A 26530-nucleotide genomic window follows, 5' to 3' on the forward strand; every position below is an offset into this window, starting at 1 on the left:
AAATAATGTCTTAACCCATTTCCTATTATTTTCTTTTGTCAAAAAATGTCTGTGGAACACACCTGTGGAGTCCAATTAAAAAAAAGCAAAAATAAAAACCCAAACCTCAGTTTGTGTTTTATTAGCTCATAAGCTATTCCACAAGAGATATTTCATTACCTGAAGAAATGTTTCTGAAGAAATACTTTTGATGAATCTCTAGTTGCATATTTTACAAATGGGGGGAAAGAATAAAAAAATTGTCAAATTCTTTCCTAAGAAATATTCCATTGACCCCAGCTGGATTCATTTGAAATGCAGCTGGCTAATGGCTGGCTTGTCTCCAAATGTTGAGTTTTTCACTTCAAGAAATAAAATAGCACTCATTTTATAGCTGGTTTGTATTTTGGGGGGCAGGTTTCTAGGATGGTATATCGATTTTGCATTTTTTAAATTATTTTATTACATGGGACTGATAATTCTGCTCTTAATAATACAGTTAAAGCTGCCTCTTCTTGATACAGGATCCACACTTGATCTGTTTGCAGAACATTACTAAAATGCATAAGGATTCCAAGCTCCCTCTTGGATGTTAAATGGTGTTAATTGGCACAAGACCTATAGCAGCCGGATTTGTGAAAGATCCAAGGCAAAAAAATCAGCTTTTCACCATCTACCTTTGGATCCAAGGAATAGCAATTCCCACTGAAACACACTAAGAGGAGCCCAAAGATTTTAGCAACTAAAATATTCCTTAAACACAATGCTTTAAAAAAAAAAAAAAAGACTCTAAATAGTAATTAATCTCAAATTCCAGCAAGTTTTAAAGCTTACAGCTATCATCCAAGTGTGGGCAACTGGTGTGCATTGAGTAGTAAAGATTTCTCAGTGTTACCTGGGAGCCCCCTGCTGGGACTGCCTTTAGAAAAGCAGCAAAGAGGAGAGATTTGCTTTGGAGGTATGTCACAGGTGTTTCAGTAACTACTCTACATATGTCATATTACCATCCTTAAAGTGACTGGATGCTTATTTTCTCATAAGAAAATCACTACACGGGAGAAAAATAATTTTTCTCTGCATAACAAATGCTTGGCATTAGTTAAATTCTTAAAATATTTTAAAATATTCCTAATTCTGGAAAATGCATGAAGATTCAAGCAGATAGCCTGTGTGCTACATATAAAGGTGCTAAATCAGCGGTTAATCTGTATGGCTATCATTAAAGATGACATAAACAAAATTAGATTTATACAGTTTGATTAACAAAAACAACCCCAACAGGCAACAACAGCCAAGACAGAACAAAACCAAACCAAAACTTACTAAAAGACTTTCAAGAGTGCAGGAAAAGAAAAAAAGCCAAAATTAATCTATTTTATGGAAGAATAACATTTTTATTGCACCATCTAATTTAACTGCAAAAAATAAGATAAGCTTTCAGGAAAGTTTTCAGGCACAAAAGCTCCCGTTAGGTCAAACCAAAGCAAGAAATTTCAAGTAAGGTACATTTTAGAACAATTGCTCTGAACTCACCGATCCATCAGAATGTTCTTTCCTGACAAAACCCATATAAAATATTTAACTCATACTGTGGTTGCTACCTCCTCTGTTCCACCAAGTACAGACTTGAACCACATTGAGAGCTCTGTGCAATTAAACTACCTGAGGTTATAAGCAGCAGCTTTTTTCACAAGTATTTTGTACCTGTATCATTTTGCTCTTCCCACTATGAATGGTACAGCCATAAAGCTTAGTTTGCAGATACATATTTGAGAATGTTTTATAGGTCTGCCATAAGCTCAAGATTGAGATGTCAGTGGTGGAGTGTCTGCTTCACTGGAAATGTTTTCTCAATGGCAGTGGGAGTTTCTGTCTTTTATGAGCACTGAGCTGATGGCTGTTTGATATATATATGAGCTTTCATTCACTAGTGATCTTTTATTCCATTTCTAATTCCTTTTTTCTATTATTTCTTAATGGCAAAATGTCAGGCTTATTTTCAAGATTCCAGTGAAAATATCAAAGCATTTTCTTGGGGAAAAAAAAAAAAAAAATCAAAGGTCTACATGCCCACAAGATTATAAGTAAAGCTCCCTGAATACTGCACAGCGCTGTCAATAAATTTTCAACCACATGGGGAATAAGTCAATTTTCTGCTATACTCCATCACCTGCATGAAATTTTATCAGTATAAGCAAGGTATTATTTGCCAAATTGAAGAGCTATTAGCATACCCAAAGAGACAGCCCTGGGCATAGCAAAAGGAGTTGAAAGATCAAAGGAAAAAAAACTTATCATAGTTCTTCGCACTATGCCAGGCATGCACTGATTTGGTGTAAATGTAACAAAAAGTAAAATCTGTATGTAAATAATCCTCCTTCCAAAGCAGCCTTAAATTAGACTCAGGAAAATGTATTAAACTAGTAGAAGCTGCAATATCTAAAGTTTAAAATATAACATTTCCAAACCCATTTTTGGATCCCTCTCCTGGAAAGGTTGTCAGCTCTTTCCTTCAATACAAAAATAAAGTGTCCGTACAAGAAAAAGAAATCATTTTATGAAATTACTGGGTAACCGGTATGGAATTTGAATACAGTGTGATATCTCCTATAGCGAACCATTTACAGCCTGCAGGAGAAGGCAAAAAAGGGGGAAGCAGCATTAAGCCTGTCCACCCACAGAACTCGCACTCAAATGACTTTGAAACAAAAGAAAAAGGAATAAATCCAAAGTGCAATTTTTCCCCCCCCTATAAATTACGTATTTATTTTGCAACTGGATCTGCTGGGGGTAAGAGAGGAACCACTGGTCTCTGAAGTAAGCCACCTTGCTATTTGAAAATTTAGAGTTCATGATAATCCACTAAGCAGTCATCAAAGCTGTAGATTATTAGAGCACCTTTTCTTTAGGCTTGCCCAAACATTAAGCCTTAGCAATAACATGTTATTTAGCTACTAAACATGAGAATACTAGCAAAAATTTTATAGAGGATGGAAAGTGGAAGAATGAGAGTTTCAAAACATTACAGGTTGGCACGATGTCTTTCATGCTTTCAACATTTTCATTAGCATCTTGATGAAAAAATGCCCATGTAACTTATTGTGGCTTCCATCATTAAAACATTTCAAGGAAAAGCTTCTGAACTATGAAATCCAGAAGAAAATACAATAGAGGACTCAAGCAGCAGCATCTTACTCTATTTCACTTCTGTCTCACAATAAAAAAAAGCAACCAAAAAAAACCAAGTAAAATTACCCAACCGCTTCCTGGGGCTCCAAGAAGCCACGCAACACAGCAAGGTTGTGACAAAACAGCCCAAAGTGAGAATTAAACATCCTAAATAATCTGATTTTATCAGAAAATTCTCCTTAATGAGTCAGACAACTTGAGCAGAAAATAAATCTGCTTGTGTAAGCTGAAATCTCAATTCAGTATTTGAACATTACTGTAAAAAACATCTCTATCATTTAAGGAGATTTTTGCTTATTCTGTGTTCATGAGCACTGCATAAATAAAGGCACAGAAGCATTAAACAGAGTCATGCCGTGCTCTTTAAGCTAAAGATGGAAGAAACAAGCACAATAACAGATACTGACTGTGGGGGATTATATGTCAACTATTTGCAGAAATAAATGCAGATGTGTTTCTTGGAGAGAACAAAAGCCTGCAGACTCCAAGCTTGCAGAACATTAAAGCTTATCAGGGTAGGAGGACAAAGGTGACAAGAAGGCCTGATATAGGTCAACAGCAGAGGCTCAACAAGGAAATTCTCAAATGTGCATAAATATTACCTATCCTGATGTCTAAGGAGCTGAGGAAGCCAAGTCATGTGCTCATTCAGCTTATGGCTTTGGTTCATAAAATACACTTATTTTGTTTATTTCATCAAGGCTTTTATGATCTCTGCTGGAAGAGCCAATAGCTAATCCCCACATTCATATAACATACAGCTTCCTTACATTTCACACGTGCATGTGAAATGCATCTTGCCAAAAGTATTTGCACCACCATTCGGAACACAACTAACTTTCATGATTTTAGTGAAAAATCACCTGTTGTCTAGCCAGCCTTTCTATGCAAGTATCCTAAATGCAGTTCTACAGTCAAAATGAGTGTGTAAGGTATCATGAGATTCCATTCATACCTCTTCCTGAATTTCAGATACAGATTAGCACAGTCTTCATTACAACCTCCCAGCCCTATAAAATCCTAACTATCAAACAATATGTCTATACTGCATGTTAAGGCATGGAATGGGCAACCTGAACTTTAAGTACTTACTTGGAGCTTTTACTCTCCTACATAAAGAGGTCCATCTCTCCAAGTCTCTTGTATTGCATCCGTTTGAATATGCTCTGCCAAGGAGAAATCAGAATAGCTAGTGGATTTGAATACCTAACTTGGGTGACCAGACAATCTTCTTATGAAACTTTTAAAAGTAATGTGCATGCTTTGGAATAAAAAATAAAATTTAAATAATTAGAGAAAAAAGTCAAATAGACAAAATATGGTGTTCCAATACATGGGGAAAGCATTTACAGAAGTATATTATCTATAGGACATACACATTTCTTTAAATTATGAAATATATATTTAGTTCATGAAATAACACTCTTTATGAAAAGCCATGTGCTCTGTTTATGAGGGATGTTCAGGTTAGGGAGGAGCAGTGACAGATGTACATTCAAGATGCTATACAACTATACATCAGTCTGCTGGATCACTGGTGCACACAGCATTCAGTGAATATAAGACAGCACTAAGTATTATTTACAATTAAAAAGACATTTAATTTTTAATATAAATGAAGTCTAAAAACAAATAAACCAGGACAAAGCATCAATGGAACAAGTTGTTCTCTCTCCTATTAAAATACAAATAAAGTTAAACAAGCGAATATATGTATACTGCTCTAGAGCAGCTTACAATTTTTATGCCTTTTTCTTTCCCATAAAACATTTCTGGCATTCACAACTGCTACCCACCTTGTAAAACAACTACTGCTACTGAAAGACAAAAACAGTGCAAACATTCCCTCCCCACCAGCACCACACTCAAATACAAAATATCCATACCACACCAGTTCAAAATTATCAATATTGGGTTTAGTTCTCAGATCTTTCAGGACAAAAATATCTCTGGCACAAACCCAATTTTCTTTTCAAAGAAATCTGCACGTGACTCATAAGTGCTGGCAGCCAGGAGAAACTAAATGCTCTAAGTATAATTAAGCTTCTCACTCTCTGGGGCTTGTCAGTGTGCTCTGTCTTATGCAAGCCCAGCTGAACTGGGTGAAAAGGACAAGCTCAAATTAAATTCACACAGATAAGCCCACATATGTACACTTACATTCTCTCCTAAACTAAACTGTGCTGATTTAAGATCTCTCCCAGTCTACTCCCATCACCATTTCTGTGCTAGAGATTACAGCTCTCTCATAGATGCTAACTAAGGTTACTTTGGTGAACGCTTCCTAATCTATTTTGGTTGCTATGAGCTAGTTACCACCTTACCCAATTTAACTACCAGCTAACAAAAATAGATTCACAAAGACTATTCAAGGTGTTTCCACATCAGTAGCTCTGTTGGTAGATAATAATGGATTTTAATTTTCAGGGAATGGGGATAAACTATAAGATGGTAACCTCTTCATTTACTGCTAATGCACCTGGGAAAGGAAATGCATCTACTCAACAAGGACAAAGAAATTTTTTTCACCCAGCAAAAGAAGTACTGAAGGGAGATGTACTTGTCCAGAAAGGGGGGAAAAACATTAGGGAAAAGTGCTGTTTAAGCCACAGGACAATACTATCTCAAAGGCAAAGGGGTACACACCAGCCATAAATCAATTCAGACTGCAAATCAGAGGGCTAACTATCAGAAAAATGTGGTTCCCCAAAACCTTGCTATTAAATATTTTGCCCTACACCTCTCAAGTCTTTTAAGAAACATGTTGATCAGGTTATGAAAGAAACACTATGAGGCAGTAGTTGCAGTAGTACAAACAACAACCCAAAGATCCTTTCTTTCCTACTGTGTCCCAAATCTTGTTTTCCAATTAAAATGAATGACAGGGTATAACTTTTATTGCTATGTTTAACTGAATCAGCAGTGCAATTCACAAAAAAAATGAGGCATAAGTACTACAGAATAGCTGTATTGGAATAAACTGGGGACAGCAGAATGTTTCTGTTATTTCAATTTATAATTAATTTATGCTCATTCAAAAAGTTATGGGAATTAATAAGATGTTGTAACTAGAAATCTCTTTGAAGTAATGCATGCCTTAAACTGATTCACCGTCACAGAATCAGTCTTGGGCCTCATGCTATAAAAGCATTAATTTCTTCTCCGATTTATCTTGTTTTCCAATTAAGATCCAGTGACAGGGCATGATCATCAACCAGTTTCCTACACAAAAATCACATCAGCATTCCTCCCAAGTCATGGGTGTGCAAAGAGGCAATCTAATTTCTTTGTTCACATTTTACTTTCCTGGCAGGGTCAATATTTCGGCGAAGATCCTCTCATTAAGGTCCTAGTGCAAGAGTTTCATTTTACTTTCAGTTCTCCACTAAAATTAGTCACTGTACATGGTAGATTAACCAAGCTCAGCTTCAGATGCACTCACATTTCCTCACAACATGTGTTTCAAGACATAATTATGCTGCCAGCTTCACTGACTGGAATTATTAGCTTTCACATTCAACTACCTATTTGGAAGAAATGAGGTGTGCTTACTCTCTGGTCAGGATGGAAGAACATGGGAAAACATTAAATACAAGAGACCTAAGGAAAACCTTCAGAAATCAATCACACTTTATAATAAGAATTGCTTGGATGGTCTGTAAAGGCTTGATAATTTAAGATTTTCTCTGTAAGTGGTAAAATCATATTTTAGTGAGTATTAGATCTTAGAGTCAGTTACAAACATGAAGTATTACAATGCCATATCATAAGAAGCCATTTCATCCTGCTATTGCAGTCTTTCCTAGGTGACACATGTCGTTAATAGATTTTGTAGGTGAGTCCATTATAAAGAAATGTGACCATAAAACTAACCACAGATTCAAGTGGAAGCCTCTTTTCCTCTGCATCAAGGTTCCTCCTGCCTCTTACCTATCATTCTTTTCTTCACAGGACCCCCTATAAAAAATGCTGCTTTCCCTCTCTGTTGCACACTCCTAGGAGCAGGGACTATAGTTTCAAACAACATGGAAACATGAAGTCCTAAAAATCTCAAGTCAAGTTTTTCTGTAATTAATTAGTTATATTTCTATATATAATATATATATTTCTATATATGTATAAAAATCTATATATATTATATATATAATATAATATGTAATTCCTCTTCCTTGCTCCTTCCTCACAGACAGACACTTGGACTGACCAAGTACCCATTTCCACAAATCCCACAGAAGTTCAGCACTTATCTACCTTCTCTGTTATATTTTTCCAAGCCAGCTCCCCTGTCAGTTCTTGGTTCCAAAAGAAGATAGACATGGAGCCAGACACAACCAGCAAAAAAAGGCAAATACTTCCCCAGGTGCTCCCAGTTGCTCTCTCAGAGCCCTGCCCTTTCTGCTGGTCCACGCAGGTGTCGGTGAGTAATGGTAGCAGCATAACAGAGAGTCAGAGGACATACCAGTTCAAAACCGTTCTGTTTCTCACGTGTTTTGCAAAATCAAAACAAGATTAAGCTTCTCAACTATGAAGGAGTTTCCATGTCACCCATGAAAGCTTATAACACCTCATTTCTCTTCATCTAAAACCACTAGATCTCTATGTCTCTCAGCCAAGTTTGTTTAATACTGAAGCCACTGTTTTAGCCCATTTTTCCAGTGCATAGGTAAAGCTACAACCACTGCAAAAGGAGCAGACTCCCCCATATTGGAAAACCCAACAGGCCAGGCATCAGAAAAAGGCAAGAAATATGGAAGCAAGTAATCATTTTGATCCTTGCTTCCCTCCTGTGACTGCAGGCTTCTGTTTGAGATGCACTGATATAGGTAATGTTGACATGTAGTAGCTACATGAGAAACTCCAGTTCCTGAAGAGTCACACAGCACCTACAGGGAAATGACAGCACTCTCTTCCAGCCTCACCCCTGCTTCCAAAATCCAGAAAGATCTTCCTTGATTACAAGAAAGATAGATAACAATGGGTCAACATGAAGTATGTCTGATCCCAGAAACAATCTGTTCTTCACCAGTTATTTTGACCAAGCACATCCCAAAGCCTTTCAATTACAAACCAGGCTGGGTGTGAAGGATACTGCCTAGATTTTTTTTCTGCCAAGAAGGGGGAAACATCTGAACATGTACATGTCTTTCTTTCACACACACACAACACATAGCTTGGTGTCTGGTTTGGTTTTATTTTGGAATAAACAATAACAAAACAAACAACCCAAAAGATGAAGATACCAGATGACACTGACATCACTGCTACCATCTAGCAAACCTCTGTTCCCTCCTGAGTGGGATATTTCAGTCTGTAGACATTACTTCCATCTAGGAATTTCAGTGGTAACATCAGTCTTCCTCTATTTAGTCACTTTTAGAATGTTTGTATAGAGATACTTAAAGAGTTACAAATTTAGCACCATTTTTTAAATTTTAAAACCCAGTTATCTGACTTTCCTTCCCTCTTGGACTTTCCTTTATGCTAAGCACATCCCATGTAGCTCACTCGCTTTTTCTTTTGGCTTGCAACATACTTGCACTGTCAAGCTAAATTGCTTTTTGCAGTAAATATCAGCTCCAGCTCTCAGGCATTTTTATTGAAGCATCTTGTTTGAGCTGGTATAGTTATAGTTGTCTTTGGATTTATATTATAAAATTTATTTTCATGGTTTCATAGCTGTGCAGTAAAAATTCTCATTGCACTGAAATTTGGCTTACAAGCACCAAAGAAAGAGAGTTTTTTTGCTAATATTTAAGAAGTTACATTAGAACATTTAGTGATTTTTTTTTCTATTTCTAGATTTTTACAAGTGGATGTTATTGTGTTAGGTTATGCTTTGCAGTGTTAGGCACTTTGCATGTCTCTACATTCAAAGATTGGGTTCATTGTGAACCCCCTCATGTTCAGGGATAAATGTAGAATCATAGAATCATAAAATAGTTTGGGTTGGAAGGGACCTTCAAAGGTCATCTAGTCCAACTCCCAATATCCCAATACCCATTAAGCTAGTGTTTTAAATATACTCAGCTTTCTTTTACTGACTCAACAACTTACCTTCATATCACCAGCTGCTAGCCCAACTCAGATTTTAAAATACACTGAGCATGACAGTGTCGTGATAGATTTCAATAGGGATCACTGAATAAACTCGAAATTAACATAATGCAAACAGTGAAGGAGTGTAATGAACCCTTCCCATCAGGTTCTCACCTGATATCTGACATGCCGTAGCCTGGCCCACCCACACCAACCAGAAATTTCTGAACCTGGGATCCTTAAAGGAACACCACGAGTGACCTTTTCCAGCAAACAGACCTCCATCATTATAAACCAAAATAATTAAAAATAACAACTACAATAAATACAGCCTGTAAGAGGGTAAAAAGGAATGAACAGCAGATGGATAACAGGTTTCAAACCCAAAGTCAGTTCAGTCCAGTCCAGCAAAAGAATATTTACATTTAAATAGATGGTAGCACAAAGCTGAATCTCATACTGTAGTCTGTAATAGTTCACTCAGCCTGAAAGTCTGGAATTGCCAGAGATAAAGATATAGCGCTGCAGCTCTTGTGCTTTGTAGCATGCATTAGTTATTTGCACCTGCTCCAGCTCAGCACAAAATGCCAGTGACTCAGTCTGACACCATCATAAGCTTGCTTACAAAGGCATAAATGAATCTACAATGCGCAAGTCCAAGAGCTCTCCTCTTTAATTTTGCACATATTGCCATTGTGTATATCTAAAAAAGAACCAAGTTTTGAATTTTTTTTCAGATATTTTGTAACTATGACCACATCTCATCTGTGTACATGATCCAGTGACTCAGGCTTTTAAAAAAATTCATTACCATACACACAGGTTACAAGGCACTGCACCCACTTCTACTTGCCTTTCAAAACTTCAGATCACATGTAACTCAGCAGAAACACTCATAACTAGATCTCTAAAGACCCAACAGTGCCACCATTTGTGCACAGGTGCAGACTAGATCAAATATTCAGAACTGAAAACATTTCCTGGGCATACAGGAGTGAAATATCATGGATACATGTTCCTCTTTTGCAACCAGTCCTGCTTTGTACTACTGTAATTCCTGTAGAAGTGTGGACTATTTCCACCCATTTTCTAGAGTGTATTAGATCATGTGAAGGAAGTTAGACCTTGCTTCCCTGAGAAACACTACCCCAAACTCATTTATTGCACATGCAGGCTACCCATATAAATATGCTGGGTGAGTTGGAAAGGAAGGATTCAGGGAATGACAAATAGCCTGAGATGGCCTACAAAGTGGTGAAGGGTAGGCCTCCACTTCAGTTGTTAACTTGGTCACAGCTCAGAACATCAAAAATTCTGACAAAAGGCCAGGCCTAAGGCCCATTAGCCTGTTATGTTGTCCCCAACAATGAATAAGGGCAAGTATCTTGTGAAGAGCTTATTTCTGATTTCTTGCTTTACCTTGCCCTCACCACCAAACTACCAGGTATTCTTAGAGAACTCATGATTTTTATTAAGTGAAAAAGACACCGTTCACTGCCTAGCTTTGTAGGCACAAAAGCAATGTAAGAAACTAGTGCCTGGGTTATGTTAAAGAATATTAATTGAAGCAAATTGAAATTGCAAGACTAGGCACATGCTTACTGTAAGCCAACATCCTCTGCATCAGACCTGGTAACTGTCTGGACATATAAAAACACACTTGCAAATCATTCTTTCTCTCAGATGGATGTCACACTGTGCATTAAATCAGTGGCTTGCCCTTGCCTAAGACATATTGAGCATACCCCACAGGATTAGGCTGTATCACCATGATTGACAGGAAAGATTATTTAATAATAGCATTTTGACTCTTCCAGGACTTCTGTCTGAAACAAAGCTCAAGCAGCTTACCAGCAATGGGTTGACCTTGGCAATTCACTGGTGCATAACACTGACAATGGAATAACATGACAAAATTCATTGTGTGCTGGCACTGCCTTCATCAGTCCTTCATCATCAATACTCTCTTCAGAGGTGATGCCATCTTTGGGGGCCAGCAGTGAGCATAATTGATTAAATGATCCATGTTAAACCAACCTGACACATTTTTCCTGTCCTCATGTTTGTGTGACTTATGAGTCACTTTACCCAATATAATAGAGATTGTTGAGCCCTTCTTGAGCAAGACCTGGTTCTCAGCTGCTTACAGCTTTATCTCTGAATGTTATATTTCTCTGCACACATCTTCCTCAACACACTTTGTATTTTTTCATGTTAATGCAACTCTACTGTTTCTCTGAGCAACATTAAAGGGAAATGTGTGCTGTACTTGCTAACCTAAATCCATACAAAAGTTTTCCTTATAAACTTGAGTGTTATGTCAAAATATGTAGTCCACAGCAGTGACCTAGGTGCTGACAGCTTGCCTCCCTAGAGTCAAAGACATAAAAAAAACCCAAATTAAAATGTAGCCAAAATATAACTAGATTTTACAGATAGCCAGATTATAATAATTTCCAATCTAAAAAAAATCTTTTTCCACATGCTGATGTACTCATAACTAAAACTAAGTATCTACATTTTTTACTGTATCTAGGTCAGGACCCAATATTCCATTTTTCTCTCAACTTCTAATGAGATCTGTGAAAATGTTATTATTTATTCACCTATTGGCCCTTCCCAATTTTACTAACACTTGTAACTGCTTTTTAATAGCGTTTGACCAGACAAGCAATACATAGACTGTCAAACATAGATTTCCCAGGTACACACTACATTATATAATATACACACTACCAACTCAAATAATGCTAATGCTCAAACGTACATCCTGTAAATCGTCTCTTTCAAGCACTACAAGTTGGGCATGTTTGCATATTCAGAGCTGACATTTTCTGCCAGGGTCAAGCACTCAGTCTTTGCTTGGAAATTTACAGTGTTAACAGGCCTGACAAGTGTAAACCTTGTACCTGGCATGGACAGAATAAAAAAAATGCCAATTAAATGCACTGTTTTTTCTGCCATCAAATGTACATTTTTTCTGCCTTCTCTGTTCCTTCAATAACTCTCCCTAAAAGACATCCCATTAAATCTTAAACATCAAGGTTCTTCCCAGTTCCAGAAAAATTATGCAAATTACACCAGGGATATGGGACTGGGTTCTAATGTCAAACAGTTGCTATGTGATTAAGTTCCCTGATGCCACTGAAGTTAAATTAACACTGATTTCATAAAATCAATGTTTTACCTGGGATATGAAAGCCTATTTCCAGTGTGTACTGGAGTTCCAGCCCTGCAGCGGTTAAGAGAAGCATGATAATTCTTTATTTGATTTCAAGATTTTATTTTGCTTTAAGGAAAAAAAAATAGTCCATCCCATTTCATAACTTCATATACATTTATAATTTATGCTCTGTTGACTGAGAGAAAAAAGAATGAACATATTAAAATTTGATACCTGTCCTCCAAATGAAGGAAACATTTCACAACAGAATTTGCATTGTTTAGCTCTGATCATCTCCACATTTTGTTGTCATTGCTGTCTTAAACATTGCTTCTATTTCTACTTCAAGAATTGAGGCACAGCTTTTTGACAGCATTTTGATGAAATGCTGTCAGTACTGAACCGTAACTCCACTTCCCGTATTCATTCTGAACTTACTTTAGCTGCTCACTGAGGACTTAACCCAAAATATTCTTCACCACTCATTCCTACAAGACCTGCTGCCTTGCAGAGAAACCTTTGACAGTATTACCTAAGGAAGTCAGTTTTGTACATACCGGACATCACTGTTTTCTTTCATATTTGGCTAAAAATAACTTGACTATACAGTAAGAATACAGTATTCAGAGTCAGACATCAAAATGAAAGCTAAGCAGTGGATCAGATAACTTGAACTCCAAGCCAAATAAAACAAAAAACCAAAACCAGTTAATTTTGCTTTTTTTGCAAATGTCATTTATCTTGCCTGTTAGCAATGCAGACTTCACTCCATTTCAGTATGTCTGAGCACTGACATGAAGCAAATGAAGTACCATAATGATATATTTCCACCAAACTGCTTGTCTTCTTTGTAATCCCATTTTTATCATTTGCTTATATTTTTTTTAAGTTTTTGTAAATTATATGTTAGATTCAAAAGAATCTAAAGAATGTAAGGATCACAGGGTAAAAGGCACTGTACAGACAAAACCAATTAGCTGCAATACTGGAACTTAAAACATATTGTAAGAATGGAAAGCCTATCCTGGAAGAAGCATATCCTACTCTGAGATATAAATAGCTCTGCTTCAAGTGTCAGATTAGTCCTCCACTTAAACTTTTACAGAGCCTCATGATATTTCACCATTTCCACAAGCTACTTGCGCCCAGGGACTTTCAGGACTAATCCTCCTGAACACAGATTTATTGCAGCTTTGCCCTATCTTCAGACTATTCCATTCCCCTTCCTGCCATTACAGCCTTTGATGTATTCTGCATTTGAATGTCTTCATTTTTAAGCTTCTGGTGCATGTGCAAGCCATCAGTTATTGTCTGCACTGAGAAAGTGCAGCCAGTAACAGGTTTGGGATTTTATTCTACTTATAATAAAAGACCTGATTTATTTTTTTTTTTTTTTTTAATTGAGACAGCAATTTGAGTTTAATTTATGTCCTTAAACAAGTTTTGTGGTTATCCAGAGCATAACGCCATTAAAAATTTTACACAGCTGAGATCTATCATGAGGGAGAAAGAAATGCTCAAAAGGCAGATTTATGAACTACAGGTAATGAATGTTGATTGTAGAGCACTCCTACTGCAGTTACAAGTAGCTCTTTTCCAGAAAGACTAAGATTCCCAATAAAGTTTAAGTGCTTCCAGCTTTAGGAGGCATCACACTGTGTTAATAGGTTGGTGACTCCCTCTCCTTCCACCTGCCTTTTCACATTCACACTGGACACAGGTCAGGCTCAGCTGGCTCTGGAAAAATCCTTGGGCAAATGCTGCTCGTCATCCCCCCTGGCCAGGACACTGTACTGGTTCCACAGTTGTGGGTCTACAAGTGAAGCAGGATCCTTTCTCCTGCTGCTGGAAACCACAGACTCCAAGCTTCTTGAGAGCCACCCTCCACTGCCTGCTAGACAGCAGTCTCCCCTTGTCCTTCCCACCTTGTGTTGTGCAGCTTTAATCTCTGCAAACTTCAGCTAAAACCCTGTCATTCCTCTCTTCCCTGAAAGCAACTGCTTGCTATTGCAGCAGAGAGCCACAGTAGCATTCAGCACTGCTGCTAAGAGGTTAAAAGAGTCATGAGATGGGAAGCTGCTCACAGCCACCACCTTTGACTTTCCCCAAGGTATGTAGACTGGGTCCGAAGTACAGGGACTGCCTTACAGGCCCTATAGGGAATGCAAAGCAGAGCTGAGAGAAGCAGAGAACATAGATCAAGTGCTTCTGTTTTACCTTTCATTGTAGCGTAGAGACAAGGAGTGATTTAACAAGGATGAAAGATGAGAAATTACCAATCAACAAGCTAGGTAGATTTATATCACTTACTGCAACCAAAAGTCAGTACTAGAGGTTTTATTATCTTTCTTCTGCATACTACAAATACTTCCAGACCTCACCCCCAATTAGCAATGCAGTGTCTTAGTCACACATGCATTCATTTTCGTCCTTAGATTATAGTAGTGATGAGTCACACCAAACTAACCAGTGCACCATAATCTGCACAAATTGAGAGAAGACAATACAGTTGTCAGAGTTACAGGAAAAAAATTATGTAGAATATTTAGATCTCAGGTGTGCAACAATTGCATAATTTACTGCTGCACAAATAATTTGTTGCACTGATGTTATAAAGTGCAACAAATTACTGTTTCTTATGTAGCTTATGTGGGATATGCAAAACTGCAGAAGTCAGCAGTACAGATATGCTGGCTTTTAGGAAATAGCTGGCCACTGTAAATCCGTGGTCTAGGAAACACTATGTCAGCTTCTACTTCTGGATACACATGAATAAAACTGGTTGATATAGATGAACTAAATTACCATAAAGGCCAACTTATTAATTGGGAACATAACACTGCTCTATGAAACCTTCATTTAAAAGCATTTATCTGTGACTAATGTTAGTATACTGTTATGTATGATCTTAAGCCTTCCTAAGTAGCCATCTGACAAATGATTATTGCACATCTTCTCAGTAAGCTATATTTAGTACATGGCTGAATTAAATAAGGTCCTACCTCTGCTGATGCCCCTGACCTTTCCTATGAGAAATACAAAACCTGTTAAGACACATGCAAATCAGCCTAAGGAAAAGCATAAATATACCTTTTCCATGGTACTTTACAGTATTCTAGAGTAGTTGCATGAACTTGCTAGATGTTCCTTATACACAGCTAGAGAGATGGATTTTGTAGACTTAGAATAATTTGAAGAATGTCACAGTAATGAAGCATGTGGCATTTTTTTTTTCTTTGAATTATGTCAGTTCTGTGACAGCAAGCATTATGACACCAATACGGATGTAAGTGTGCTTGGCTTTTAGCACATCAAAAGTAAAAGTTCTAGATGCATTCCTGTGGCATTAATTGACGTGGAACTGAAGGAACAGGACAAAATCCAGATCAAGAAAAGAGGTTATTTGCCTTCCTCAGGTAGGAATTGTTGGGGGAGAGAGAGAACAATAAAATTGCAAGCCAAGTTTGCCCATTCACAACTACAGAAGTTTTATAAGGATTTAAGAACACTTCTATCACAAAAAAAGGCAAATGCAGGTGATAACTTACTGGTCTGAGTTTGAAAGCACCACTGTATCTTTCTTAAATGGATCTTTAAAAGAATCTATAATTTGACCATTGTCCTCACGTAGTCACTTAACCTTTCTCCCAAGGGTTATGGGCTTAACAGCGAGTATTTGCTTAGATGCTCCGTGATTTACAATGAAACAGGAGAAGAGGAACAGACTTGTAAAAAGGCTTAGGCTATAAAGAATATCTTCAGGGACCAAATATCAGCTCACATGCCCTCTAGAAGGAGCAAAGATCTGGAAGATCTCAATGCTACTCTCAATGTTCATCAAGTAATCACCATATAATATTGTATTTCACAAGTGTTTGATAGCATCCTGCCATTTTTAAGAGATAATGTACAATTATCACAGTTAATGATAAGCTCTTGATGAAACCACAAAAATAACCAGATATTACCAATATTTCCACAGCATGAACGAAAATGCACCTACCTATCAAACAAAATTAAAACAGCAGTAGGTGACAACAAAATGAACAAAGAAACTTGTCAGCAGTCCAAGTTATAAATAAAATATTTTGCAAAACAATTTGAAGATGTCTGAATTAAGGACGTTAAAATAAGACGTCCAAGTAGAAATTTCACTAAATGTTCTTCAAAACACTGAACACTTTAGCACATGAAGTTTTCAGTCAAAATTCTGTTCTACGGTATTTAGCATATGCCAGGATGCTTTATACTCTAACCAGTATATTGTGCTGTGTAAATTATTTAACCATGTTTTACAATATATGTAAAGCCTGTGTGCCAGGAATCCATGTGCATAACCATTCTGTATTTAAACAAACAGAAAAGCCACTGTACAAAATTTTGCCTTCTCAAACAAGTAAAACGTGGTTTCAAATCTGATTATTTTTTTCACCCTCCTCTTTCAGGATCACAACAACAGCTGCTTGCATGATGGATCTACGCAGATATCCTCTGGATGAACAAAATTGCACACTAGAAATTGAAAGTTGTAAGTTATTGGAGGGAGAGGGTTGGCCAAATGACAGATGTGGATTGAAAGACATTCACAGTTTAGGCAAAACACGAACAAGTTGTTCAAATACTGTGTGTCCAGTGAGCTTGCACACTGAACATACCTAATATATTTCCATACTACATAAGACAAAATATCTTTAATTCACAATACTGGTTGATCCAAGATTGCAAGATGTCTTTCAAAATCTCTTATCAATGAAGGGAGAAGAGTATTTCTTGATGATTAGATCAGAGGATAGCAACTGAGCACTGTCATATGTTCAGTGCATAATCACCACAGAACTTACTTTAATTGCTTCACCTCAGTGCATTCAAATCTAACATCAAGATTAACAACTACTCCACATAGTGGCGGCAGGATTTATCAATTGCTTTTACCAAACACTTGGAGGTTATAAAAGGAGACAACTTGCTCCCTCAGCACCACGATCAGTGACAGCTTTGTCACCGTCTTCCATGAGCACAGGATCAAGGTATCATTGTCTTTATATCTTTTATAATGCTTGCATTTAGAGAAATGCCTATCCAAGTTTTTTAAAAGAATTTTGACTGTCATTGGTCAAGCCAGCTGCTGCCACTGACCACAGAGCACTGTCTGAACAATCTGGTTAAGACTACATAAATTCCAAGGCAAAATAATGCATCATTTTTCCAAGAATTTCCATTTTTCACATTATAACTGTTGCACTGTCGGAGCTAAGCAATATTTTCTTGCAATAATACTTCTCTCTAAAGTATAAGGTTTTAGGAAGCATTAACAGATTTCCCCAAATACAGAAGCTTGGTTCAATTTACTGACGAGAGAGAAAAATCTTAGTATTTGAACCTCTGCTTTGATGGATAGTTTGAAGTGTTAAATAAACAGAGAACCAAGCTGATCTAGGATTAACCAAAATAATTTCTTAATACCTATGTCATCAACAAAAGTGATGTTTTCATTGTTTGTAGCACATCCCATTCAAGGAACTGAAAGTTCTCACAAGCCCAGTAAGTACAGTTTTCATTCTGCAGAAACTCATAAGGTTTTGCTGTGGACTGAAAAGAGGTTAAATTCCTCATAACCCCATGGCATCAATTTTCAAAAGCATTCCATTAGTCTTCAGTTGCTTAGATTTGACAAAAACATTTTCACAGTGTCAAAACAGTGGAATATTTATGTATAAGACATTTAATAGCATTGCAACACAAATATAAAATAAACAAGTCTAAGCCAAAGCCAAAGTCACTTTGAATCTTAGAAAATGTAGCTGGGAAAAAATTCAGTTTATTCTGGAGTGCAGAGGTTTTCATCACTTGTACATACATAAATGTAATATATCTCAAAGTATCTGTGAGGTGGCGATTATCAGGCACTGAAGAAAGCATATAGTCAGTCTAGAGCACTGATGAAACACAAGATGGGCTCTCAGCCCAATGTTTATACTTGTTTATAATTTATATTGACGGCAGCAGAAAGATGCCTTATTTAAAGCATACCTTCAAAATTACTTTCCATAATGAAGTATTTTGGGCTTTTATAAGTGCATAACCAATATCATCCTTAATATAAGTCAGTGGAGCTTCAGCTTTTCACTTAGATTTTAAATTGTTTGGGAAGAAACTTGAAATGTTTTCCCAAAAATTATTTGCTTTTGCTCCTTTTCCTGGGATGTCATTTTATAGTGATTTTAGAGATTCTTTGCCAGGTTGATAACAACAACCATTTTATTTCACCAGCAAAAGATTTCAATCAAGTAAACATTCACAGTAGGCTTAATGAAAATTTATTAGAGAACATTGTCTGAACAGAACCTGCCCATTTATTTCTTTAGAGATTCAAAAATAATGGGGTTTATTTTTAAAATCCTAGTGTTTTGGCTCTGCAGGCAGATGTCTCGGAAAAAGAAGCAGAGAAACAGTGTCGTCAAGGTTCCCTGTGAAGCACTTCAATAGCTGCAGTCCAGAGTCACCACAATAGCTTATTCTCTGTTCACTGTTCAACACGCACATGGATGCATCTGGAAGGACATACTGGTTATACACCATATTAAACCCCCTCAAGTGATGCGGTAACATGGCAAGCTAGGCCAAGTCAATATACATGTAATGAATACTTGTGTTAGGGCAACATGCATTAACTTTCCCTGTGCACCTGCTTTCAGTTAGCCTGTCCATATCCACATTGCTGAGTGACTGAAGCACCCCAAACCCACATCCCTGTGTATGAACACATTTTCTTCTCATTCCTGAAAAGCAGAGGCAGTAGGCAATTGTAACTTCCCTTTCCAGTGCTGCCCATCACACTACGGATCTCCCCAGTTACTTTCTACTAGTGCAAAACTCTTTCAGAGTCTCAGAGTCCACCACCTCACAGGACCTGCAGAGATGCTCCTTAAGCTGCGTGGCTGTCATACTCACCCTAGGGCTTTGTAGTTCTCTGACTTTTTTGGCACAAAACAGTTTTGTTGATGTTGCCTGCTGCTGCTTGGCTCATCTTATGGCTTAAACGTATTAAGATGTGGAATAGATGCATTTGGAGAATGAGTCATATCTTGATTTTCAAAATAAGAGTGCATATCACACCTCTTAACTAACTTTTCTATCCAATCAGCAGAAGAAATGAATATACATACAGTACTACAGTAATCAAAATGCAAGACTTCATACTGAAGTTGCCTTCATACTGAATTCATACCTGAATTTATTTGCTGGGAGATAGTTGATTTGAAGTCTCCAGTCCAGTCATGACTAAAGCTGATCAAAGTACATGAGCATTTATCAGCTAGCAGCCCAAATAATGAAACCAGACTGACACTTTTCTGGCTCATACCTCTTTATCCATAAATGAAGCTTTGTAGGGATGAATGCTCAATGGGAATGGACTTAATAATATCACTTAGGCTTCATCAAGAATTAAAATTAGCATCTGACAGAATAAGCAATTAAAATGATAACACAATCAGGGATGAGAGAACACAATGTCACCCGTGTAGCCAGTCACACATCCCCAGAAGAAAGTTGCTTTTCAGATCTTTTGAACACTTGCTATGAATAATTCATGTCTCAAAAGATATATATGTTGATAGAGTAATACATATTAAGTCAATCCAAAGAAATCAATAAACTATTTATTCACAGTTTGCCAAGAGTGCAGTACTACTCATGAGTATTTAGATCAGTTCTACTAACAACTGAATGATTTTCCAAAAGGACGAATATACGAAGATGCTACCTAGCTCTCAACAGCATATAAGCTGGCATAGACATAAGAGGTCTGATCTTCAGCTAGTGAAAATTGGCATGGCTCCATTTTTGTCAATTAAGCCATCAGAACACACTGAGAATCTTCTCTATCTGCTTTTTTTGTTAGGTGTTGTTTTCAGCCCACCCTTTAAATTAGATCTGATCAGCAGAAACACAGTAAATTAGCTCAGAAATCAAGATACATGTTCATGAGGAGTGTTCAATACCCGTAGAAAATGCATACAACTATTTGGATTGTGAGCAAAAGACAAAGGGTGAATAATAAAACAAGTCAAAGGTGTGTATGGGCATGTAAAATATCTATCCTGCATTTAAACAGGAGTAGTTATCAAAATTATCTCCAGTCTCCTGCAGATGTAAATGCATGGCTAGCATGGAGGTGCATACCTGCAGGTGCAATCACAAACAGGGTGATTGTGCAATAGAAATAGCAAGCAAAAGCCGAACAGCTAAACCAATACTGAGACACTAGACCATGACAAAGATGAATCATATGATTTTTACACCATTGTTAAACTCCCCTAAAAAAAAAAGAACTTTATGAGCTTTATGCTTTTCTAATCCCATGCACATGGACACTAGGGCTGCTGAGGGGTTCCCTGAATAGCATCCTTTGGAAAACACACTGGTTAACAGATTTTACACACGGATTCACATATACTATATGATGCGCCATCCTGTCTTCTTGTCTTTGAAGCCCTGTCTGCTCCCTCAATGTAGTCTCGCTTATTTACCCAGGGTCAGCCTGTGGCTGGACTGTGTATGGATGTGAGCTCAGAAAGCTGCTGCAAATACAGCCTACTCTCCCTCCCCTGTTCCCCGTCAAGGTGAGAGCTGCAGGATCTCCATCCCTAAGAGGTGGCAGGAAGGTGGCATCTGAGCGAGTCCTCTCCCAGTTCCAAGGTGCTTCCTCACCTCTAAACCAAGCAAGCTGGAGAGACATTTTCCCCTCCAAAAGCTCAGTTCTCCCAAGCGCATCCACAACTGCACAGCACTGTGGCAATGTCAGAGCTCACCAATACTGTAACACACATAACCTGGCCCTCTCTTTGAGTTCCCCAGTGTTTTTAAGGGAAACTTATTCTTACTGCAGAAGGGGCATGCTTCAAAGGAACCAGGCAGTCCCACAGGTGAATTGCTCTTAAGCTACTCAAACAACAGATGAACATAGCGCTGCTTGTGAACAGAAAGGCAGTGAGTCATTACACCTTTCAGGGATGCTGTGGAAATTAGCCAAAGAAAATCTTTGAAAATCTAAAGTGATAAGAATTGTCCCTAATAATACTTACTAGTGAGTAACTGAAGGTACTGCAAATAGCAGCCAAACAACTGTGCTACACAGGAATGGGAAAAGAGCACAAAGAATCAAACACTGCCCTATTATCAAACTTCTCCAGCAGAGCAGCCAATGCAGGGATAATACATGCCTATACTGAGCCAGCTGATTGTTTTCATTAAAAAATTACATTTCCAGCTTTCCTGAAGCTATCTTACCTGACTGCAGCAGCTATGTATGCACTGCTGACAACAAGAGAAATGTATACATTTAGGAGGGGGAGAGCATCTTGGCTGCACGTTTCTTCACATGCATTTTCACAGCTTTGCTCAAGCAGTTCACATTATTCCAAATTCTGCAGTGGCAAATGGGAAGACCATATCAGAGGCTTTACACCCATTTCAGTGTCTAATACCATGATAGCCACTGGAAACTTCTGTGTATAAAATCAAGGGATTTTATGACCAGACCGGCTTCATCAGCAGAGCTGGGATCTGTAACAATCCATTTCTCACAGATTAGCACATACTGGGACAGAGAAGACTTAATACTTGGCTGGAGGTTACCCAGATTGCTTGGCAGTCTTACGTGAGCTCTGATGGACGTCAGCTTGGCAATTTAAGGTGTTAAATCCCCCAGCTGTTAGTTCTGCTGTACCAGGTAGCCTCTGGCAAGGGATACAACTGCTATGGCAATTCACAACCCAGTGCCTTGGCACAAGCTCACTGTCCCTGGCAGCAGCTGCGGTAGGCTCTGGACCGGCATGGGTGAGATGCAGACACACATCTAAGCTGTTAAAGGAGCAGACAGGAGGAGGAGACAAACAGCCAGGGACAGCAGCATCAAACTGCTACAGCTAATTCACTCAGTGCTTGTCTGTCAGAGACTTCTGACTGCACACAGCTGCCCCACTGTAGCATCCTTCATTGCAAAAAGTGCTGTTCTCACCGCATCACCTAGAAGCTAAGACAGGACACTGTTATTACTCTAATACTCTTTGTCTCTTTTAAATCACCAATATCACAATCATGGCATGATCTTGTGGACTAAGCTTACACCTGGCTTTCACTCAGAGGAAAAAAAAAAAAAAAGATGTTTTGATAGCACCACTCTGACAATAAATTAAGTCCCCATTTGGGGTTTCTCTTCCAGCATCCTCCAAACTTAAGTGAAATATGTTTCACTGTCACAGGAGTCACAGGGAGGGCCAGGCTGAGCTCAAATTTGGCAAAGTTATTTACTTATTGTCAAGCTACTATGTGTTTTAAAACACGTCTGAGCAGATTATTAGAACTGTCCCTTTGGTCTCAAAAATCTGCATCTCTATGACAACCGTAATACTGCAGCGTGATTCAGAGATCAACACTGCAACACTGCACGTTAGCCTTGTCAAAGCACTCTTAGAAACCACTTCACTTGTGTGGGTGAGCTGAACAAGCCAAAGGAAACCTAAACAGGGTGAGATGGGGAAAAGAGGAAGATTTATTTAGTCAGCTACAGTATAGAAAATTGCAATTCTGCCTTGAATCCATTGTTTTTATGTCTGTCCCTGCCTCAAATAGAAATAGACCTAACAATAAATGTATGTAATGCTTTGATGAAAGTACAACCAACTTAAAGTGATATTACAGTGAATCAATAAAATACTCCACTTGAACCTCCACATAGTTTGTTGCCAGAAATAACAACATCTGTGTTCATACCTAAACATTCATTATCACCTCTGTTGGCACAGAGTGGTCTGACAGAATGAGATTTGAACAGATTTATCACAGCTCCCTGCTTGAGACAAGACTCCATTGATCCATGGTATGATTGCATTTGAACTACCAAGGATGTAAGAACCTACACTTCAAACAAAAAGGGCTATTTTTTGAGGGATGAAAAACCTGTCTTAAATCCAAGCTTTCCCAGACAGCTTTTTCTTTTCCTGTCTGCAGGCAACAGATATCTAGTAATTTATTCATGCCTGGCAATAAAAATTCACTAATGATTACGATGGTGCTGGTATCTGAGGCAGCAGGAGCTTTAAGCTAGATTCACTCATGTCTTTTCCCTAAGTATCCAAACCCACTAAAAGGGCATCTTTTCTCATCCTGCTTCTTCTCACCAAGCATATCACATTGCTTCCAGAAAGCATAATTTCTCCCCTCCCAAAGGAGCTCATCACTCAGAGTATTTTAAAAACCAGTTGTAAGGCCCCTCCCAGATAAAAGCAAAAAGGCTGGAAGGACGCTCAACTCTATGCCTTTTTTCGAAAGGTACCATCTTTCTGATGCACCTAATGAAGGCAGCTCTCACCTCTCACAGTTGCTTAGGCTCTGCCACATCTGCAGATGTTCTCTGAAAGCACCTGAAATGCTTCTCTGACTCACCCCCTGTCAGACTCCTGCTGCTCCCCTAGGATATATGTCAGCCATAAAGTCATGTTCCAGCATGTGCCACTTCCCATAAGCCCTGCAAACCCAGGGTAGGGGGAACCTCATTTTCTGCACTTTGTCTTGTCTCTGGTTATTACAGGGTAGCACTAGGAATAACAGCTCTCTTCTGCTTTCAGCCAATTCCTTTAAAAGCTCTAAAACACATACTCAGGCTTAAAATTCTTTCAAACTTGGTGGACCATGAAGAAAGACAGCAAGGTATCTGTTCCAAAACTCAGATACTCAGTGGGATCTTTCTGAGATCATTGACCATCTGAATGCAAAAAGCAGTAAAGTTCCTGGCAGCCCATTTTGACTTAATCTACCATTTTTACCAGTTATGCAACACAAGGTTATTAGCATTTCATCCAATGCACAGCATCCACAATTCACCAGTGTGCAGGTGGATCTCCATCCATGCCTTCTGTACTCCCATTGCCACCCGCTCTATGACATGCATGAAATGCCTTATTTCACAAGGGCTCCACCATGGATCAAATGCCATATTCAAGCAGCTAGCTCCCACAAACCCCAGCAAAAACCAGTTAACACCAGAAAAACAGGAAAGCACACTTTATCACAGGACACTCACAGAACAAGCAAGACAGCACCACTGCAAATATCCCAGCAAGTGCAGGAATGGAGATCAGCATACATAGGCTGCTGGTGTGATCCCATATACTGCCCACTGGGACAGCAAAGTGACTTCTCTCTGGACCACATATTTTGCAGTTTGAAACACACTTTAATAATTTCTAAACCACTCAGATAATACATTCTAGGTCACTCCATATAGCCTAAGCAGAATACACACACTGTGCTTGCAGCACTGCAAATTCACTCTCAGAAGGATCACTCCTGGAGACTCTGCAGGCACACAGCAATCTGTAGATGCATGTTAACTTCTGACATAGCTGAAATGCCATCCTTCTGAGCTGCACAGAACATGCTGGCAGAAAAACAGGAGTGGCTTTAAAGTTACAGCATGAGCATCCACAGCAGCAGATTTAAACATCACAGGGACAGAAAGACTACCACAGAGCTATAAAGCTGAGCAAGATTTCAGATACTCCGAGAGGCAGATTCACAAATAGCTTGTTGATACTGAAACTGAGAAATTAGCCAAGTATGTTTCTTTCTTTTTTCCATGACAAAATTTAAAATGTATTTTTGGCTCAGTTTTAGTCATTCCTTACTGCTCATATTTTAAGTCAGTCACTAAGCTAAAATCATTCTTCACAGTACACTAGTGTTAAGCCACAGCTACTGTTCTGTTTCCACACTTTGGAAAGATTTCTTTCCACAGAAGACTATAAACCAGTTATTTTACTTTCACAATGTATTTTTACACTGCATACAAATTTAGAAATTACTCAGATGCTGACAGTATAGTCTATATGGCTTTCCCTTTTTAGTTTCAAAAAGATGGATAGCTTGTCCCTATAGGGATGCATAAATTTTAATAGCAAATACTTGACACTTGAACACAGGAAGTTAGCCAAGTCACCTATCCAGTATATCTTAAGCACTTTTCCCTTGTGCACAGAGTTCTTGCTGACTTCTCTTCTTATATTAGTGCCACCTCAGTAGCCTCAGAGGTACCAATACAGAGTTCAGGCAGTCCTCAGCAAGAGGCAGCAAAGCTGGGGCTGAGTCTCTTCCCAGCACAGCCTCACCGGGTCTCAGCCTTCAGCCTCTGACGATCCCTAGGTGAGGGGAACAGTAAAAGCAGATGCTGGGCTTGCTCTTCAAAAACCAGGCTTCTTTTAGAGGAGAGGCTGATGTCTCTGGAAACAGCTGTGCTCTTAAACGGGTATGCATTTCTGCAGATGGAAGAGCAGCAAAAATAATCTGTGCACCTGGTCACATCACATTTCTGAAAGAGTTGGCATATTATGTTTTGAGAAAATGCTGTTGTCCTAGGACATTACAGCTATAAGTGTTTATGTATTTTCTTCTGACAAGATGTAGATTACTGTATAAAATAAACAAAGCCCAGAAGAAACTGGAAAATTTTGGTAGTCACGGATTCACTTCAATTTGTGAGAATGAAGCCTTGCATCAAAAGCATCTAAGTTCACAGATACCATAAATCTTGAGAAATTCTCTGTTCACTGCCTATCTACCTTAGGTCTTGATCTATAGCTCCTAGACACTGCAGTAATACAAATAACCAAAACATAATGCCTCAAGTCTCACCGTGGAAAGACTTGTCTGACCTGGGACAGCATTAATATGAAGTAGAATTATTAAGGGGGCCTTTCATGTCCTTATAACAATGTTATAAATTACAGAAGGGTATTTTTCAGGCAAGGTTTTTTCCCTAGTGAAATAAATTGATTCAGTAATACGTAATGATTTTGGCAAAATATTCATGCAGAAAAAGGGTAATGCATGCACAATACATGTGCATTGTAAAATATATTTTCTAAAAAGAGCCAATATTTCACTTTCAAAAGTCAAAATCATTGGTATTTTTGCTCAAAATTAATTTTGTTTAGAAAAACACTTTTTATATTCAATTATTCTTAATTTGGCCTGAATTAAAATGTTCACGTAGCTCAATGCAACTTTAAATCTTTCTACAGTTGTTCATGAATTGAAAATTCAGCTGCTTACATAGTCAGAACAGTGAGTGACACCACCATGAAAATCTCACTGTTTTTCTAA

The 26530-nt window shown here is 38.2% G+C and overlaps 1 protein-coding gene across 1 annotated transcript in view; it reads left to right on the forward strand.

Annotated features, from left to right (window-relative positions):
- GABRB1 (gamma-aminobutyric acid type A receptor subunit beta1) overlaps window positions 1-26530 on the forward strand; it is a gene marked incomplete at its 3' end in the record, with an annotated part of 138118 nt that overhangs the window by 92560 nt on the left and 19028 nt on the right. The window contains exon 5 of the mRNA XM_080612842.1: window positions 16813-16895. Coding sequence (XP_080468968.1) covers window positions 16813-16895 — 83 coding nt within the window. The remainder of the gene's footprint in view (window positions 1-16812; window positions 16896-26530) is intronic.

Source organism: Psittacula echo (genome assembly GCF_963264785.1).
Source record: "Psittacula echo genome assembly, chromosome: 1".
In the NCBI taxonomy this organism is placed as follows: domain Eukaryota; kingdom Metazoa; phylum Chordata; class Aves; order Psittaciformes; family Psittacidae; genus Psittacula; species Psittacula echo.